A 19123-nucleotide genomic window follows, 5' to 3' on the forward strand; every position below is an offset into this window, starting at 1 on the left:
GGGGCCGGGGCGGGCACTTCCGGCGTCCGTCCACACCCCACTTCCGCCCCGCAGAGGGACTCTTCTTAAAGCGTTCCCCCCCACCCCCCACCCCCGTAAGCCCTAGATGGGGGGAACTCTTTTTATCAACCGTTCCCGCCTCCCCTTGGCCGAGTCAGGCGTTTAGTCCCACTTCTGGATGTTTGTTTCTCCTTTCCGTCTGCTAAAGAAGATGACAAGAGGAAAGGAGTCCTCACCTCCTCCATGGGCAAAGAAGCAGTGCGGAACTGTTGTTTCCCGGAACTGAATAATTGCTTGCTTCCCAAGAGGTGTTCGGAGCACAACACCCGGGGCAAGATGGCGGCCGGGCTTCGGCCGCTGCCCCGGGGCTGGCGGACCTCGGGGGGATCGGGCTAAGGCGGCGGTCGCTGCGGCCCGGACCCCGAGTGCGGGGCCTCGAACGGATAAAGATCTCCGGACTGCGGGTAGCGAGTGGGGACAGGATGGGCGCTTCTCTGGGCGGCGGGGCCAGGGACGGAGGGAGGCTATCTGGGGGGCCGAGTCTTGGTTTGAGTGAAGTCGGAGGAGGGACTGGCTTGCGGGCTTCGGGGATCTCCTTGTCCCCCTTCCATTGATTTCCGTGCCGAGGCGACTGGCCTTGCCAGCCAACTGATTGTGGGCGAGACGGACTTGTTCTTGTGGTTGTTGATGTCGGTGCCTGTGAGAGGCGTCGGGCCTCCGGATCACCCCAAGTGGAATTCGAGCCCAGTGCTGTCGCTCGCTGTGTGACCTTGGGTGAATCTAGTCCCATCTCTGACCCTCAGTTTCCTCCTCTGTAAATAGAGTAATTAGATTGTTTTACGGAGATTATTTTAGAATACGTTTTAGTGTGGTTCCTGACGGCTCTTGATCAAAAGCTGGAAAAACTGGATCGTATTTTGACTTAAGCCTAGCTAGCCTCACAGGGTGCCTGGCATTCTCAACTTCTCTTTGTGGTGCCTTTCTGTGTGTGTGATTCCTGAACCTTGCCTTTTTGACTTGCCGATAAGTAATTCCTTTGGGAATTCAAAGTCAGGGACGGTGGGTGAGGACACTGGCGAGTTATGTGCCCTCTGCATTTCGTTTCCCCATCTGGATAGGCTGTAGCTGTCTAAGAGCAATAGTTTGGCTTATTAATGGTTTCTTTAAGAGCTGTTGTCTTATCTTAGGCTTTTAAAATTGGGGTGTTGTAGCCTCACAGGATAGGCTTCCAAAGGGAGGCCTAGTTAAATAGATCTACAATGTCTGTTACATGGTCTACACTTAGATGGTGGCCCTTAGGCCTGGGAAACTAGCGACTTCTACCATAAAAGAAAGTCGCTCAGCAACTTGTGTTTATTTTTACTTCACAGTCTGGACTCCTGTGCGACATGTTGTGCTTCTTGAAGTTAGTCTCAACCAAATAGGTTGGTTGTAAGCAAGTTGCCTGGGGACGTAGAAGTAATGCAGAGTCTTGTCTGTTAGCGTTGAAAGCTTGGCTCTGCGGCTTACTAAATGTATAACCCAGACCAAGGGAGGCGAGATTTGATTGTCTCATCATGTTGCTGCTCTTATTGGATGAGACACTTAGGCGAACTGCGTCCCTCCTTACCGACTGATTGCTTTCTGATTTCTCTACCTAGAGCACTCTTACTTCCCTAAACCAGGTTCTCAGCTTTGTAAGGACAGTGCAGTAAGGCTTCCTTAGGTGTGATGAGCGTTTCCAAGTGCCAGCTATCAATATTTTCCCATTCCTCATCTCAATACTATAGTGACTAGATTAGGGTTAAGAATGGCAAGTGTTCCATGCAATCCTTAACAACCCTAAAATTGAATATTGTTATTATCCCAGGAACCTGGGACCCAGAGTGCTCATGGGACAGTGCTGTGAGGTAGAGTCGGGATGAACAAGGTCTGAGGCTCCTTCTCTCTGACTTGAAGGCCTCTCTAGTTACAGTCTTTGTCTTGTTTCTCTGTGGCCCTCAGGGGAAGAACTTGATGCCCAAGGGTGCATCTGATTTGATTCATGAGCTGTGTAAGTGGAAAAGCGACAGGAAAGAATGAAGAAACCCACAAAGCTTAGCTACTGTGCAGTGCAAGCAGAAGCCAGTGTGTATGCTCTTAGATGGGGATAGTTTTGGGAAAGGGATCAAATCCCAAGAGGTCCTGAGAGAAGTGAGAGCTCTGAGGGAGTCACAAGTGCTGGGTCCCGTTTTCATGCAGTCATTGTGTTTCCACTGGGAGGAGGGGCCCTCTCCTGCTCCTGGGTCCTGCCTACCACGGAGGATCTCTCTCTCTCTCTCTTTTTTTAAGATTTATTTTTTAATTTTTAAGTATATGTGTGGTTTTCATGCATGCATGCATACGTGTATGTATGTATGTATGTGCATTCACTATGTCCATGCCTGGTACCCATGACCGGAAGAGGGTATTGGATCCTTTAGAACTGTGGGTGCTAGAAGCCAAACCCTGATTCTCTGCAAGAAGAGTCAGCGCTCATAGCCACTGAGCCATCTCTGAAGCCGAGAGTGGGGATATCTTGAGGAGCAGACTTAAGGTTGCAGTCATGCATTGAGCCCTGCGTGCACCTCTCAGGAACTTGACTGTTGACAGTTTATAAACAATAGGACCAGGACTTGATGGCCCAAATGCTGGGCCAGGCACATCTTACTTAGTTCATTTGGAGATAGGGAAACGGCTTACTGGGACTGTGCAGGTGAGGAGATTTTAAAAAGTGGTAATAATAAAATAAATAGTCTGGAAGAGAGCTCAGTGATTAAGAGCACTTGCTGCTCTCGGAGGACTTGGGTTCCATTCCCAGCAGCAAGTCACAGGGCTCAAGACAACCTGTACCTCCAGCTCCAGGAGCATCTGATGCCCTCTTGTGGCCCTCCCGGGAACTGCTCTCACTGACAAACACAATAAAAATAAGTTCAAACAGAGAAAAACAACAAAAAACTTTTTGTGTCCATAAAGGTAACACATCCCCTGTGCTTTTGCACTGTTCTGTTAGCAGCAGTTAGAACCATGGCACACAGGTGTCCGTTCTCATGACATGCATCAAGGCTGATTGTCAAACATGGAAGACTGAGGCTCCCTCCCAGCAGTGTTGACAGAGCCAGGGCTGGTGCCAGCTCTGCGTGACTCAGGCCCTTGTGCCTCTTTCTGTGCTGCCTGCCACACCTTGCACTTTCTGTGAAGTGGGGGTGGGAGGGGCGCCCCCCCTACCCACCATCCTACTCGTCAAAATGGCCACTTGGATTTGCTTTCTGCCCTTCACTTTTACCTGGGAGCTTAGCCTTAACCAGGCCAGACCTGGTTCCCTGTAGAATGGTTTCCATGTGTGCACACACACTTTGCCTTGTCACTGAGAAGTGGGAGCCGGTTGTCTCACGGGCAGCCATTGTTCTCTAAAGCATTCACTTCTAAGGCATGAAGCCCTTTGCGGGGTGTTGAAACTATGTGATTATCTTTTACATTGCGTCGCCTTTGGGGTTACTTTGAGGTTAGAATGTAGTTAGGGGAGCCTGAGAGGGTTTTTAAAAATAATTTATTTTTATTCTATGTGGATGGGTGTTTTGCCTGCATGAATGTCTGTGTGAGGGCGTTGGATTCTCAAGTTACAGAAGCTGTGAGCAGCTGTGCGGATGCTGGGACTCGAACCCATGTCCTCTGTGGGATCTTATCTGCTGACTCATCTCTCTAGCCCCTAGACAGTTTTTAAAAACCTACAGTATATTACTTACATTCAACAAAGTTGCAATGCCATGCTTACAAAAAAGGCACTAATTCTGAATCTTTCTTAGGCCAGAAAACCCAACTCCTCGGAAGCCAGAGGCTGCAGGAGGTCACTGATGGTCACCTAGCATCTCCGCTGCACAGGCAGGTCCTCAGGTGAGCTCTCTAGGCCCTGAAGAAGGAGGGAACAGTTAGGAATGGGGCTGCCCCCTCTCATTCCAGCTTCCTTCCTCTCCCTGTGGTTAGCAGCCTGTGGTGATGATGTAGTTCAGGAGTTGCTGGTGGGAGTGGCTGGTAATGGAGCTTCGTGGTAGCGTGCCTGACCAGCATGCACAGAGCAACCATTTTCTTGAGGATGGAGCAGTATGCCAGCAAATTCCACTCGACAGGTGTGGAGTGGGGAGGGACTGCAGAGGTCCCTGAGTGTGCTCATGACAGAAATCTAGGCCCGCCTGTTATTCTACACGTGTTTCAAAGTGGCTGCTGCTTTGAGTGACCTAACCTGGTGAAGATGCTTTTCCAAACTCGGGGTTTCAGCAGGATTTCGTGTTAATGATTCAGTCAGCTGGGCGGGTGGTGCTGTGTTTTGGGGTAGCTAAAGAAATCACCCCGGCTGGAGAGATGGCTCAGCAGTTAAGAACACTGACTGCGCTTCTAAAGGTCCTGAGTTCAAATCCCAGCAACTACATGGTGGCTCACAACCATCTGTAATGAGATCTGACACCCTCTTCTGGTGCGTCTGAAGTCAGCTACAGTGTACTTACATATAATAATAAATAAATAAATATTTTAAAAAATCACCCATTTAGGAGCTCAGTGGGTCAACGCTGTGTGCATATGGCTGTCAGTCAGAGCCACCCGATTTCGGTGAAAGCAGTTTGTAGCAATTCTATACTGTTCCGTGTTCACCTCTGACCCTCAGAGCACCCATCAGCAAGGAGGTGCAGTTCTACTCGGTCTACCAGAGGAAAGCTATGTGCAGTGTCCCCTGCCCAGATTAAAGGGGCTGCCATGGCTGCTGGAAACACGACTAGTGGGAAAGCCCTTGCCATGCACGCAGGAGGCCCCGAGTTCAGGTTCCCAGAATCCTCCAGTGCTGGGCAAGTGTGGCACCATCTGTAAGCTCGGCACTTCAGAGGCAGAAGTGGGGTCCCTGAGGCTATTTCAGCGTAGGTAGACCAGCTGACTCGTGAGCACTGGATTCAAGTGAGACACCCTTCCTTAGTAAATCCAGTGCAGGGCAGTGGAGGAAGACAGCATCACCCTCAGTCCTCCATGTGCGTGTATGTGCTCACACGTGCACACTGATGGAAACACAACACATACACAAGCAAAAAACAAAACCCATGGCTTTTGGGGTGCAGAGGTTTGAGTTTGATCCCTGGCACCTACTTGGTGGAAAGAGACTACTGACACGTATGTTTTCCTCCATCCTCCACACATGTTCCATGTGTGCATGTACACACACATAAAATAAATGTAGTTTTAAATGCTTTTTAAAAACGTTGCGTGCCAGGCATGGTGGCACACGCCTTTAATCCCAGCACTTGGGAGGCTGAGGCAGGCGGATTTCTGAGTTCGAGGCCAGCCTGGTCTACAGAGTGAGTTCCAGGACAGCCTGGACTATACAGAGAAACCCTGTCTCGAAAAACCAAAAAAAAAAAAAACAAAAACAAAAAACCGTTGCATCTCTATATTTCATTTGTCTGAGTGCTGTGCTTGCTTGTGTGTGCACTGTGAGTTTGAGCCACACCAGCCCCAGCAGAGCCAGCGAGGAGGGCATCTGATCTCTGTAACTAGAGCTACAGGTGGTTGTGAGCTGCCATGGGCTGCTGGAACCTGAACCTGGGCCTTCTGCAAGGGCAGCAGTGCTCTTCACCCATGACATGGCTCTCTGGCCCCAGCATGTGTAAAGAAGACCCCAGGGTGCCGAGATGGCTCAGGTAGAGAGCTGTGGCCTGATTCTGAGCTCCAAAACCCATGTCAAGAAAATGGACTCTTCAGACAGTTTTCTGACCCCTACACATGTACCGTGACACAGTTGCCAACACCAACACACCACACACACACACACACACACACACACACTGATGTTTGTAAGTTGAGATCAGAAGCGGCCTGCTGCCCAGCCTGACAGCCTGAATCTCATCCCCAGGCCACGGGTGTGACAGGCACCATACAAACACACTTGTTCATTCACAATTGCCCAAAGAAAATGTAATAAAATATTTTAAGATAATTTAAAAAGCAAAAAGCCCTTTTTTTTTTTTCACGTGTGACTGGACACAGCACAGGCACCAGGAAACACCTGTGAGCAGGTGACCCAAGTGGTATTAACACCGTCACGTCTGTCTATTCCTTCACCTTCTTACCTGTGGAGGTGGAAGGTGGCTGTTTGACTGCTGGCTAAGTATGGGGAACACGGCAGAGAGGAGAGGCACCTCTGACACCTGCTGTTAATCGGCACTCTCTGGACAGGATGACTCGAGCTTTGGGCTCTCCTTAAACTTACAGGGAGCCCACCTCGGCTCTACGCCCAGTACCGATCTCATCCTTTAAGAAAATGTGATTATTTAGAACAGCCTCGGTGTTCCTGGTCTCCATAGGTGGTGTGAAAGTTGCTTGTAAGAAGTTGAGGGTGTCAGGAGAGCCATGAGCTCTGTGGGGGGAATGGAGGCTGCTGAGCGCCTCTGCTGCTGCCAGGTACACCCCAGCTCCTGCTGTGTGTGTTCCACACTGTGACCCACACCAGCCCCTGCTGTGTGTGTTCCACACTGTGACCCACACCAGACCCTGCCGTGTGTGCTCCACACTGTGACCCACACAGTTCCTCTCTTGTCCTCACAGGCTTCGTCGTGTCAGTTTGCAAACATGTTCACTGTATCTCAGACCTCCAGAGCATGGTTCATCGACAGAGCCCGGCAGGCACGAGAAGAGAGGCTGGTGCAGAAGGAGCGGGAGCGCTCAGCGGTGACGATCCAGGCCCTAGTCCGCAGTTTCCTCTGCCGGAGGCGACTGCACAGAGACATCAGGTGAGAGCAGCCCCTCTTTCCGTGCAGGAGAAGCCCTCCAGATGCTCAGCGCACCTCACTAAGAATGTCTTTCCCCCCCACCCCCTCTTTTTGTCTATCTAGGAAAGAGATTGATGAGTTTTTTAGTGCTGATGAGTCTGGGTCCAGTAAAAGAAGTGCACTTTGTATTTTTAAGATTGCCAGGAGACTGCTGTTTATATGCAAAACTACCGAGGACAGCGAGGTGAGCCCTGACAGCCACAGGCAGGCTTCTCTCCCTATGCCAGGACCCTTTAGTTTAAGGCACACCATCCCCACTCCTACCCCCCCCCCCCATGAGGCACAGTAGTTCACAGCTGCCCACCGTCTTTGGAGAGGTTGAGTGCCCCCTGCTTCTGGAGGTCTCTGCACGTTAACTGTTACAGACAGGAGTTATCCGCAGATGTGTATGAGAATCAGACAGCTGAAGGACATGGCTGAAAGACACCAGAGGCAGCACAGCAGCAAACAGGAATCAGCGGTCTGCAAGTGGTGGGCTGCAGGGGCGAGGCCCCTCCCGAGAGAGCAGTGGGTCTGTTCCCTGTTCTGCCCAGGCTCCAGTTTCCGGGAAAGGCACTGGGGTTTGAGTTGCACTCGATACTCTGCTTAAGATGAAGTGCTGGTCTCTGACTTGTGCACCAGTCCTTACACCATAAAACAGACCACTTTGCCCTTGTGCCACTCGATTGAGGGCAGTTACAGCAGGTGCCTGTGATCACGCTCAGGATACCACTGGGGGGCCTGAAGGGAAACCTGACAGGCAAGGTCTCCTTAGCCCGGCTGAGGAGGACAAATGGTCACAAAGATGAGGCCCTTCGGGCTCCAGGAAGTGACCCCATTACAGGGAGGACACTGTGGCACCCTTTTCAGGGACAGGTACAGGGCAGTTCTTCCAGTTTCTACATTTTCTTGATTTGCATATCAGGGTTAAAATGAAGGGAAGAGCTTTGGCTGGTAGCATGGAGGCCCAGGCTGATGCTTGCACTCACGGAACTGCCTGCCAGGTGTAGGGCCCAGGTTAGAAAGGCACTGCGAGTCTGCGGCAGCCTTGGCTAGGAACAGTGGGAGTCAGGAGGCTGAGGCGGCCGGGAGTGCCGTTAAGTTAGCCTAAGCCGCAGAGTGGAGCCGAGGGAGGCTCCGTTCTGGGTTTCTATGTGAAGTGCACTGAGTTAAACGGAGCTGTGGGTCCAGGAGCTCTGTAAGCCTCCACCTTGAAGCCTGTCGTGTCCATGTCTCTAAGCAGGAGTTAAATATGATCCTGGGTGTATGATACGGATCACCTGACACGTACCCTGCATGCTTCATGTCTGTGTGTGTGTGTGTGTGTGTGTGTGTGTGTGTATACACCCACCAAGCATGCACTCACCTTCCTCTCTCACATTTGATCACTTTGGAGATCTGACAGCCGTCTTTTCTGCCTCCACAGAGACTGGAGAAGTTGTGTCGAAGCATCCTGAACAGCATGGATGCCGAGAATGAGCCAAAGGTGAGTGCAGAGGTAGGAGCTGTAGAGCCTCCTGCGGGCTCTGCAGGGCGAGCTCTGCAGAGCACACAGAAGTACAGCCGAGTGTTGGGTAGATGGACAACGCCTCGTCTTCCTCTACAGAGCTGTGCTTTGCTCTTGCCTCTAATTAGAGGCCTGGGAGCCCTAGGTTTACTGTTTCGGTCCCTGCTGCTTCCCCTCCTCATCCGCGCAGTCGCACTGCCTCAGTCACACGTCTGTGACGCAGCCAGGCTGCCCACACAGCCCTGCTTCTCGCTGCTGTAGGTGTGGTACGTGTCCCTGGCTCTCTCCAAGGACCTCACGCTGCTGTGGATTAAGCAGATCAAGAGCATCCTGTGGCACTGCTGTGAGCTTCTGGGGCAGCTCAAGGTAAACCAACCCCAACCTGGTCCAGCAGGTGCCTCACCTGGTGCCTCAGTTGCCCTCATTCGCTGTTGGTGCCTTCGGGGGTCTACTAGCCAGGAGAGGACTGATGGGCCACTGTCTGGGAGAGGTGGGTAGATGCTGCAGGTCCTGTGGTCTGTCTTAGGAGGACACATTAAACGTCAGCTGCATTGGCCACAGTCTCCATAACAAGAAACGTTCAGGGCCAGGGAGGTTGCTGAGTGGGCAAGAGTGTTTGTAGTGCAAGTCAGAGGACCCGAATCTGAGTCCCCGGCACATCAACTTTGGGCCAGGAGTGCCTGTGAGCCCAGCGGTGGGGGCAGGGTCCGGTGAATCTCAGCAGCCCAGGGGAGAGGTGGATCTCAAGGGTCAGTGAGAGACCCTGTCTCAAAAACTACGAGAGAGCAATAGGGAAAGACCCTGAAAGTCCTGACCTGCCTGCACCCATGTCACATCACATCACACACACTTCAAAGGACTATAAAACATTTTGGGAAAAAAAAAGAGAGAGAGAAAGAAAACCTAAGAATAGTTAGGTACAGAAGCAGGTGTGTAAGATTGTGGGAGCTGGAAGCAGGGCTTTGGCTGGTCTGCTGCCAGGCCTCCACGTGTTCTCTCTTGTGCACCTGGGGTTTGCAGGATCTCTGGGGATGTACAGTGGATCCCAGGTAGATGTATGGTAGGGTCTCAGCCTAGAAAGCCATCGGGTGTTTACTTGGATAACTCTTGCAAACCAGGGAAACCGTCCCCCTTGAAGCAGCAGCAGCAGAACCCAGGCTGAGCTATGTACGTGCCAGGCGCTGCACTTGGGTCCGCTGCATTAAGCTGTTATTCCTTCAGAAAGCCCTGTGAGAAATCAGTGCCACGGTCCCTAGTGGACAGATAAGGAACCAAAGCACAGAGGGGTTAAGAAACTTCTCCAAGATCACACAGCCAGTAAGTAGTGAGGCCAGGTTGTAGCCCGTAGTCTCCGTCAGTGTGTATTGCAGCATAAAGTCATCTGTAGGCACGGAGGGTGAGGCAGCCTGGGGTCCTTTCTGTCTCAGGGCTGCTCAGCTCACCCTTCCCGGCAGCATTTGGGCCTGTGGTTAAGTACTCTTGCTGAAAGTGGGCTGGCGTGTGCACTGGCTGTGCAGTCGGCCAAGCACATGCACTGTGGAGTGTCATCGCAGGTGCGAATCTTCATCTCCCTCCATCGTTTGCAGCCAGAGATCTTACAGGACTCCAGGCTCATCACGCTGTACCTCACCATGCTTGTGACCTTCACAGACACTTCAACATGGAAGATTCTCCGGGGAAAAGGTACGTGGGACCCACTTCAAAACTCTTTCCCAACCAGCATTTCCACGGGCGGGGGCCACCCCTGCTGCATGAGAAACACTTTTGCCACGCATGCTCGGGAGGCCCTGATCTTAGCCTGAGTCTGTGTGTTGGTGTGCATTATCGTGTGTGGAGACCCTCGTGCCTTCGAGTGTTTGTGTGAAGACGCTGCTCCCTGCTCTTTCTGACTCTCCCAGCATCCTGCCTGTGGGGATGGCAACCACTGGTGGCACACACCTTCAGTGCCAGTTCTTGGGAGTCAGAGGCAAGAGGATTTCTGAGTTTGAGGCCAGCCTGCTCTACAGAGTGAGTTTCAGAACAGCCAGGGCTACACAGAGAAACAGTGTCTGGAAAACAAACAAACAAACAAACAAACAAAGAAAAAAATAGGGGTTCAGACACGTGACTCTGTGGTTAGGAGCAGTGACTGCTGTTCAGAGGACCCGAGTTGGATTCTCAGCGCCCACACAGTGGTTCACAGCCATTCACTACTCCAGTCCAGGGGATTCGGTGTCTCCTACTGACCTCTATGGCCACTAGGCACACGCGATATCCATATAGGCAGGCAGAGCACTCTATGCATATAAATAAACCTAAATGTTTTGAATAATAACACTATTTTGCCTGTAACGTTTACTGTAAAGTCGCCTTCTTTCCCAGAACTTGTCCCCAGTGTTTGACACAGACACTTCAGCACACACCTGTGTACATGCCAGACACTGTTAGACACCAGAGGTGTGGTGGCGCACAGAGCTGGAGTCTGGCGAGCAGACCCAGCAAGCAGAAGTAGGTTTCACAGCCGGCCGTGGGGTCAACCTAAAAAAAAAAAACACACTTCAGCGAACCCATCCGTCCTCTTTTCTTGCTTTGTTTCTCCGTGTGTCACGGTTGTTACCTCCAGGGTATGTTGTTGTTGTTGTTGTTGTTGTTGTTGTTGTACCGAGTGCTATAAATTGTTAATGGTCGATCTAAAACACATGGAGGAGGATATGTGTTCTGGCCAATCTTATGCCTTGAGTGAACAGGAAGGGTTTGTTTTATATATTTTTCTGGACCTGGAAGGGTCCTCAAGCTATCAAGATCTGAGCCCTGTGGGGTGAGCATGCCCTGGTTGGGAGAGGAGGCATGGCCCCGCCCTAGAAGGAAGCGCCACCTGGGTGTCTTCTGGCTAGGGGTCAAACCTGATAGGTAACACTTGAGCCAGACCTCCCGTGGGACTCAGCCTCCCAGAGCTCTGGTTTGCCCTAAGGGATTAGGAACCAGGGACTGTCCCCTCCCCTGGGACTGTGGCCTGAGGCTAAGCTTGGCAGGCTGGAGGAGCTGGCTGGCAGCTGGGGACCAGAGTCTGTATGCAGGAAACAGAGGGGGTGGAGGGTGGGACAACTTGAACCCAGTACCCACACCCTGTGACGCACTTCCTCCCGCAAAGCCCCACTTGCTTAAGGTTAGGGTCCACTCCTTCCCAGTCAGTCACCTGAGCCTATGGGGGACCTGTCTCATTCAACCCTGTGTCCCCAAGGCCTTGTCCATCCTCTGATCCCCTGGTCACATTGTGGCAAGAGACTGCCTTCTCAAGCTGTTTTCTTCACTTAGGTGAGAGCCTTCGGCCAGCCCTGAACCACATTTGCGCAAATATAATGGGCCATCTCAACCAGCGTGGACTTTACTCTGTATTGCAGGTCTGTCGCCCCATCCCTAATGTCCCCTGCAGTGCCTGCATTGGGTTCCCATGGGTGTACACGTGCCTTGCATGCTCCTCATAGCAGTTTTTCAGGAAGAGTTGAAGACGCAGCATCCTCTTCTGTCACTTCAGTCACTGTTGTCATGGGAGGGAGGACTGGCATTCACTCCTAGGGACTTCTAGCTAATGGCAACAAGGGCAAGCCAGAGTCCTGGCTGACATTGAGGTCCCAGAAGGAGGCCCAGGGTGGTCCTGTTCCTTGGTGGAGGGGGACAGTGTGTTTCTGCCTCAGCTACCTCGGGTGCTCCTCTGTCCGTACCATAACGCCAGTTCTCATCTGGGGAGTGGACAGAAGTCCGTGGTTCTTGAGGGCTGCCCTGGGCGTTTTGGCTTTAGAAGGAACGCTAATCTGACTGTTCAGCACAGTGCTAGGATGGCGGGCTCCCAGTTCAGTCGCACATCTCCAAAACACGGCCGTGTGTCGGCCAGAGGCGTCAGCTGTGGCCATTGGCTGGACTGCTGAGAAGTGTGCTTAAGTCACACTTCATGAGGCTTTTTTCACTCAGTGTTTTTGGGGATTACCATGCTGCCCCAGCCAAGCTCAAAGCCCCAGGCTTGAGCGCTCCAGGGAAGCCAGGACTGCAGGGGCGCGTTATACCCGGCTCACAGACACTCATTCTCTTAGCTGTTTACTGTGAGAATGCTTTCATGCTCCGTTCTCATGCAGTGTATCTGAAGTGTTCCTTTTGCCTCGTTGTTGTTTTGTTTGAGAAAGGGTCTGTTCTGTAACCGAGCTGGCCTAGAACTTACTGTGTAGACCAGGCTGGCCTCAAACGAGCAGACAGCTACAGCATCTCAGTGCATGGCTGACGGCTGGACTGTTCTTTTCAGGTACTGCTGACCCGAGGCCTGGCCAGGCCCCGGCCCTGTCTGTCCAAAGGCATGTTAACAGCAGCCTTCTCTCTGGCCCTGCGGTAAGAAGCCAGCTTCAAGGCTGGCTACCCCGGCACTCCCCTCTCCCCTCCTGGCTCTCTTTCTGCCCACCTTGTCAGCCTCTGCAGGAGGTGTTCATCTTAGTGAAAGTGACGTTTTGTGACATTCACACTTTCCCTCAGCCTTCCGTGTGTGCGAGTTTTCTCACATGATCTGAAGGAGATGACTCACGGTGAACTGGGTTCATCCTGCCAGCGGCTGTGTCGAGGGATTTTTTTTCTTTGAGTTCCTAAGAGTAAAAGAAGGCGGGCCAGCCAGCCCAGGGCAGGGGGAGGGTTCAGAGGACAGGGCCAGGAATGCAGGTGGGAGATGCTGGCATCTGAAGCCGCAGAGAGTGTGCAAGGTTGTGTATATCAACAAAGTGTGCAAGTGTGTAGACATGAAAGGCTTCCCTGGAGAAGTCAGACCTCAGGTCTGAGAACCACAGGACAGAGCCGCATGCTAACTGCTCTAGAGTCTTTGTGATCTGTTGGGGATCAGAGTTGGAGATGGCTTGGGAACTAACTGCTCCTGGAAGAGAGGCTGCGGTTGTCAAGCTCGGTCAGGATGACTGAGCGTGGAGTCCCTCACCTTGCCGGCGGCGTGTCGCGGCGTGTCGGCTTTCATTCCTGGTGCTGTGCTCTGTGGAGCCCCTTTGCATGGGGCCGCCAAGCCCGTGTTGGCAATCTTCTGTAAAGGGCCGGAAAGGAAGCAGTCCCAGCTCTCTGGCCCCTCAGCCTGTCCCGACTGCTGTCCCGGCTGCTGTCCTGGCTGCTGTCACGCAGTGTGTGTGTGTGTGGGGGGGGGGGGTCACAGTGAAGACGGACAGTTTTCTACCATTCTCCACCACCGCCATGTTTAATCACCAGTCAGCTCAGTCGGAAAGACCCTGGCTTTGATCCCCAGCACCATAGACACTGGGGATGGCGGCGCTTGTCTATAGGAGGTGGAGGTGACGGATCAGAAGCCCAGTCACCCATGGCTAGATGGTGGGATGGAGACCAGCCTGAGATACACTGGACCTGCTGCAGGGAACAGGGAAACTCGGGGCCCAGCGTTTCTCTGGTCAAGCTCTCCATAACCTCATTAAGGCCAGGCTGCTCCAGAGCACTGCTCTCTCCAGGTCTGCAGATCATTGAGCACGATCAGAAACTTAAACAGGATGCAGGCTGGTGAGAGACTCCGTGGGACAGGCACTCACTCACACAGGCCTCACGATTCTCATAAAGGTGCACAGAGGAGGTCACAAAGTCGTCCCCTGACCTCAGGCCTCAGCTGGCACAGCCTCCCACACAGGCATGGACGAGCGCGCATGTGCGCGCACACACACGCGCACACACGGCACACACGCACACTGTAATACTAAATAAAATTGAAGACTGGCAGTATTGCCCTTGCAGGAATATATTGAAAATCCTGGAAGATGTGACAAACTAAAAAACCCTCCAGTACCAAGCCCTCGAGTACTAAACCTCCCAGTACTAGGCCCTCAAGTATGCGTAGCTGGAAATCACAACCTCACCTTCTCCCGGGGCTTCCTCCAGTCATTGGTTGATTCCCTCCCACTTTTTCTTTTCTTCGTTTTATAGATGCAGAAGCCAAAGCTCAGAGAGGTCATAATTCCTCAGTCACACAGCAGGGAGAGGTCAGGCCAGGAAGTAAAACTTAGTCTGACTGAGAGCCACAGGCTCCTGATTCTTCCTGTTTGCCTTGCACAGTGGGGATGCCTGTATCCTACATCCATACGTGTGGCTTGAGTAAATGGCACAGGGGACCCTTCCCAAATGTGTGTTATTTCTCAGAGCAGCAGGGCATCTGTTCCCCAAGTCCCGCCTTGGTCCAGCTGCGTTGCTGTGTGCTGACGAGTCTTGGTCCCTATCTTCCCTGTCCCGCCCACCCCCCACCCAGCTGTACGGTGAGCTCTCTGCCATGTCTAGCCTTGCTAACCACATAGCAACATCACAGCTAAGTGGGGCAGCTGACTCATCCATCACCTGAGAGGGCTGCAGAGCAAGAAAGCCAGGGAAAGGTTCTGCTGACCCTCGCTGGCAGACGGGAGGCACACGTGCTTGTGAGCTGTGCCTGTGGGTGGCGCCCCCGGCACCTCTCTCCCTGGCTGTACTAACATGGACCAGGCTGCAATCTCCGGATGCTGTGTGCAGACACTGTGCTGTCCTGGTTTGAGCCTCTTTCTAAAGTGTAGAACTGGATTTTCTTTTGTTTTGCCCAACTGGAAGCAATGAGATTAGCTTGGGTGCCAAGCGATTAGTGTGGCTTTTCAGCCTTAAACTTTTTTCTTGTCCCCGAAGTAGTACTCTTGAGAGTAAAGAGTGCAAAGTCTGCCAGCATAAAGCCAATGACACAGTTTTTACTGTCGTCAGATGTGTCAGCTGGAGGGCGTCCCTGGCTTTTTATAAGTTCTCCTCCTTTTCCACTGTCGCCCGCATGGTTTCTGTGCTGGTTGGTCTTAACTAACACCTGGGCACAGCAGAGTCACCGGGCAAGAGAGTCTTAGTGAGATGTGCTAGTTCTCTGTTGCTCTAATGAAATGACCTAACGGCTCCAGATAGACAAGAGCCCATCACCATCGTGGCAGGGCGGCTGGAACAGCACACATGCACGAATGCGTGCACTCAGAGCAGGGAGCAGGTGGGCACTGAGAATAGTACATGACTTTTGGAACCTCAAAGCCACACTCCCTCGATCCCCAGTGATGCTCTTCCAGCAAGGCCACACAACCTTAATCTACCCAAACAGTACCACCAACAGGGAGCAATATTCAAATGTCCAAGACTAAGGGGAATACCACCACAAGGGATTCCCTAGGTCACATTAGGTGTGGGCATGTCTGTGGGGGACCATGTTGATTGATAACTGATGGGGAAAAACCCAGGCTGTTGAAGGCACTGTCGAGGGCAGGCTCTGAAGTATCTGAGATGAGATGAGCAAGCATGGGTTCCTTCCCCAGAAAGGTGGCCCTGACCTGGAATTGATGTGACCAGGATGCAGTCACAGCATCAGAAATGAAACGTGTACAGCCTCTGGGTGACTTTCTTCTTAACGTCTTGTTTTATCTTCCCACGCTGGGGATTGAACTCCATGCTTGTTAGGCAGGTTTGTTACCACTGAGCTACCCGCAGTCCCCAATCCTACTGGCCGGGGTATAATTCACACCTGTCCCTCATCCATGTGAAGTGTGCTGTTCCATGGTGGTGGTCAGTGTATTCACAGAGCAGTGCCTCTCTCCGTTAGGAGCGCCCAGTTCAGAATGCTTTCCTGCCCTGAAGGGAACCTGCCAAGTAACAGCTCTCTACCTTTGTCCTTTCTCAGGGTAGCTTGTCACTTTTGTGTCATGTGAATGGACTCCTGCATCCTCTGTTGTTAATAGTGTTTTTATCTGTGTGGTATTCCCAGCTTATCTGTTCAATCAGCCCACACTCCTTCATGTGTGTGAGCAGACACCCCTGTGTGAGCAGACACCTGTGTGTGACCACGCGCCCCTGTGTGAGCACGCACCCCTGTGTGACCACACGCCCCTGTGTGAGCAGCTCCTTTGGATGTTCTGTCATTTGTTTGCAGCTGCAGTCACTCTGCTCTGAGTGTGTGTGAGGCATGTGTCTGCAGTCCTGTGTGTGAGGCGTGTGTCTGCAGTCCCTGTGTGTGAGGCGTGTGTCTGCAGTCCCTGTGTGTGAGGCGTGTGTCTGCAGTCCCTGTGTGTGAGGCGTGTGTCTGCAGTCCCTGTGTGTGAGGCGTGTGTCTGCAGTACCTGTGTGTGAGTCGTGTGTCTGCAGTCCCTGTGTGTGAGGCATGTGTCTGCAGTCCCTGTTAGGTCTGTTTTTAGGCTTGAGGTAGCATGGTCCTGGATGCTAAGGCTCAGTCCCCGCTTTGCAGAGCATTCATTCCCGCCAGCAGCCGGTGCGGCTTCCAGTTTCTTCCCAGCCTCGTGAACTACCCAGTGAGTGTGGTGTGCTCAGTCACTGGCGTTAGCAGTCCCTGATGGCTGAGGTTGCCATGTTCCTAAGTGTTTGTTAACATCTGGTATCTCTTCTGGAGAAATGTGTGTTGAGTTCTTTTGGCCACCTCTCTCTGTTGGTTTTGTGTTTTAGTTCGAACATAGCATTAAGCCGTGTAGCCAAAGCTAACCTCAAGCCCCTGCTCTTCCTTGCCCTACTTGCCAGAGCAGGACTCCAGCAAGCACGGCCTATAGCTTGTTCAGCCATCTTTAAGTTGGGATGTGTTTTACCACTGAGTTAGTGAGTTCTTTCTGTATTCCAGATGCAAGCCTGCTGGCAGGTGGCATGGTCTGCAAGCACCTCCACCTGGCACTTACCTTTCTGCTTTCTGGGTGGAGCGTGTGATACAAACTGTTGTATCTCTGGTGTTGTACACTTAATCATTTTTCCTTTGTACCTACACTCTTAGTGTCATTCCTGAGAGCTCACTGTATAACCCCAGGTCCCAACAATGTCTGTTTTTTTTTCTATGCATTTGATGATTTTAGTATAAAATTAAAAGTTAATTTTGTGTGCGGTGTGAGACATACGGTCACTACCTTTTCAGTGGTTTGGTTTGCTTTGGTTTTCCGTGCTGCAGCCTTGGTGCGCTAGACAAGGACTCTACACTGAGACACAACCCAGGCCCTGGGGTTTTTGAGATCAGGTCTTGTATAGCCCGGCTAGCCTTGACCGTGATTCTTCTGCCTCAGTCTCCGTGTGCTGGGATCACATGTGTGCACTGCTGTGCCTAGCCTGGGGCCAGGGTCTCACCTTAATATCTGTCTTCTAATGGAAGTAATGCATGCTTATTGTAAAACCCAGATAACTCAGGAAGTGGAAGAAGGGGCTCTTCTCCATTCTCCTGTCTGTCACTCACAAGTCACATGGCTGACCTTTCCTCTGTTTGCCAGGCTTTCTCCCACTTGTCTGTTTTGTGTGCTGATGTGTGTACTTTCAGTGTTCATACGGACTGTAGATTCTAAAGTGTGCTTAAAGTGTGAGGTATCGGTGCGCTGTCTCCTTGGGGATGCACTTGGGAGGCTCTGCTCAGTTGAGAAGTGAGCTAGCTGTACAGGAAGCTTTCTCGGTCCTTGTCAGCCCCCCCCCCCCAAATCCATGGAAGTTATTTTATCTTGCTTCCTTCCACATTTCTTATAGAACAAACATTGTCTCAGGCCAGTCGCTTCAGAACTAACCCTCCCTCTATGCAGCGTCATCTCTGTGACACTTGTGTGCCTGCCCCCTCTCTGTCTAGCCCTGTGGTTGCTGCGCAGTTCTCAGACAATCTTATGCGACCATTCATCATCCACGTCATGTCGGTACCTGCTCTCGTGGCTCATCTCAGCACCGTGGCCCCTGAGGTGAGCTTGCAGTTCTATCTTTGTTTGCCAGACTCCGAAAGCAAAGCAGCACCTCTGCGCGGTCCCGCTCCCTCCCACAGCCTCCCCAGTAGCTGGTGTAGACAGTAGCTGATAGCATCCTCTCTCTCCCTGCTGCCTGAACGCAGTGCTGCCTCTGTAAGGGCCGGGCAGCGAGGCAAGCACTGGTCAGGTTCTCTCTCGGGCAAGCCTTCCCCGGCTCCATGTTAACTGCCTGTTGTTGCCTGCAGCGCCTCGGCGTTTTAGAGTCCCATGACATGCTTCGTAAATTCATCGTCTTCCTGAGAGATAGAGACCGATGCCGCGATGCTTGTGAGAGTTTAGAAGGCTGCCATACCCTGTGTCTCATGGGTGAGTCTAGAGGCTGGCTTTGAGTTGGTCCTGGCCGTGGGGGAGGCCTTCATGTTTCGTTAAGGTCATTAGCAGGAGTTAATATAAAAAACAGATTCGCTCCATAGTGCAGATAGAAGAACAGTTAGAGCCACGAGTAGAGTATGACTGCATGGGTGCCCGTGTCCTGCTGGCCCTGGTGTCCTTCCCTAGAAAGAAGGGCCCCCGGCTCAGATCAGAGCCTCGCTGTGTTCCTGTGGGACTGCAGCATTTGCAGGCCGGGAACACAGCTCTTTCTTGGTCTGAGGAAGAGAGTTTCAACAAAGCTGGGCTTAGATTGGCACCTGTCAGACCGGCAGGCTCCCCTCGGTTACAGCATTTGTGTTTCTCAGGCTGGACCCTAAGGAGAGTACTTTGGTGAATACTGAGTATAGCCATCTCCCAGGACAGAAGCTAATGCCACATGTCCTGCTCCTCCCAGGTTCTAAGTGTCACTGTCACATTAAAGTACGATGCTAAGGATTATGTCCCTCTTGTGCCTGGCAGTCCAGTGTCTTCCTATAGTGCCATAGAAATGGGGGCATCAGCCAGGCATGGTGGCATACGCCTTTAATCCCAGCACTTGGGAGGCAGAGGCAGGCAGTTCGAGGCCAGCCTGGTCTACAAAGTGAGTTCCAGGACAGCCAGGGCTATACAGAGAAACCCTGACTCGAAAAACTAAAAAAAAAAAAAAGAAAGAAAAAAAAAAGAAAGAAAAAAAGAAAGAAAAAAGA

The 19123-nt window shown here is 52.1% G+C and overlaps 1 protein-coding gene across 6 annotated transcripts in view; it reads left to right on the forward strand.

Annotated features, from left to right (window-relative positions):
- The first annotated feature begins 5 nt into the window (after positions 1–5).
- Ube3b (ubiquitin protein ligase E3B) overlaps positions 6–19123 on the forward strand; it is a 40653-nt gene continuing 21535 nt past the window's right edge. For 2 of the 6 annotated variants that reach the window (NR_138602.1, NM_054093.3), the window contains exons 1-11: positions 109–464; positions 3804–3891; positions 6583–6767; positions 6870–6990; positions 8212–8271; positions 8554–8658; positions 9879–9975; positions 11587–11672; positions 12566–12648; positions 17897–18002; positions 18251–18371. Coding sequence is in view for 3 of the 6 variants with exons in the window: in NM_054093.3 (NP_473434.2) it covers positions 6607–6767; positions 6870–6990; positions 8212–8271; positions 8554–8658; positions 9879–9975; positions 11587–11672; positions 12566–12648; positions 17897–18002; positions 18251–18371 (940 nt within the window). In the remaining 3 variants the exon portion in view is untranslated. Of the gene's footprint in view, positions 465–3803; positions 3892–6582; positions 6768–6869; positions 6991–8211; positions 8272–8553; positions 8659–9878; positions 9976–11586; positions 11673–12565; positions 12649–17896; positions 18003–18250; positions 18372–19123 lie in introns of those variants that run through there. The other 4 variants (XR_387554.3, XM_006530126.3, NM_001331219.1 and 1 more) reach the window with 4 other exon arrangements.

This window comes from Mus musculus, chromosome 5, assembly GCF_000001635.26.
Source record: "Mus musculus strain C57BL/6J chromosome 5, GRCm38.p6 C57BL/6J".
Classification (NCBI taxonomy): domain Eukaryota; kingdom Metazoa; phylum Chordata; class Mammalia; order Rodentia; family Muridae; genus Mus; species Mus musculus.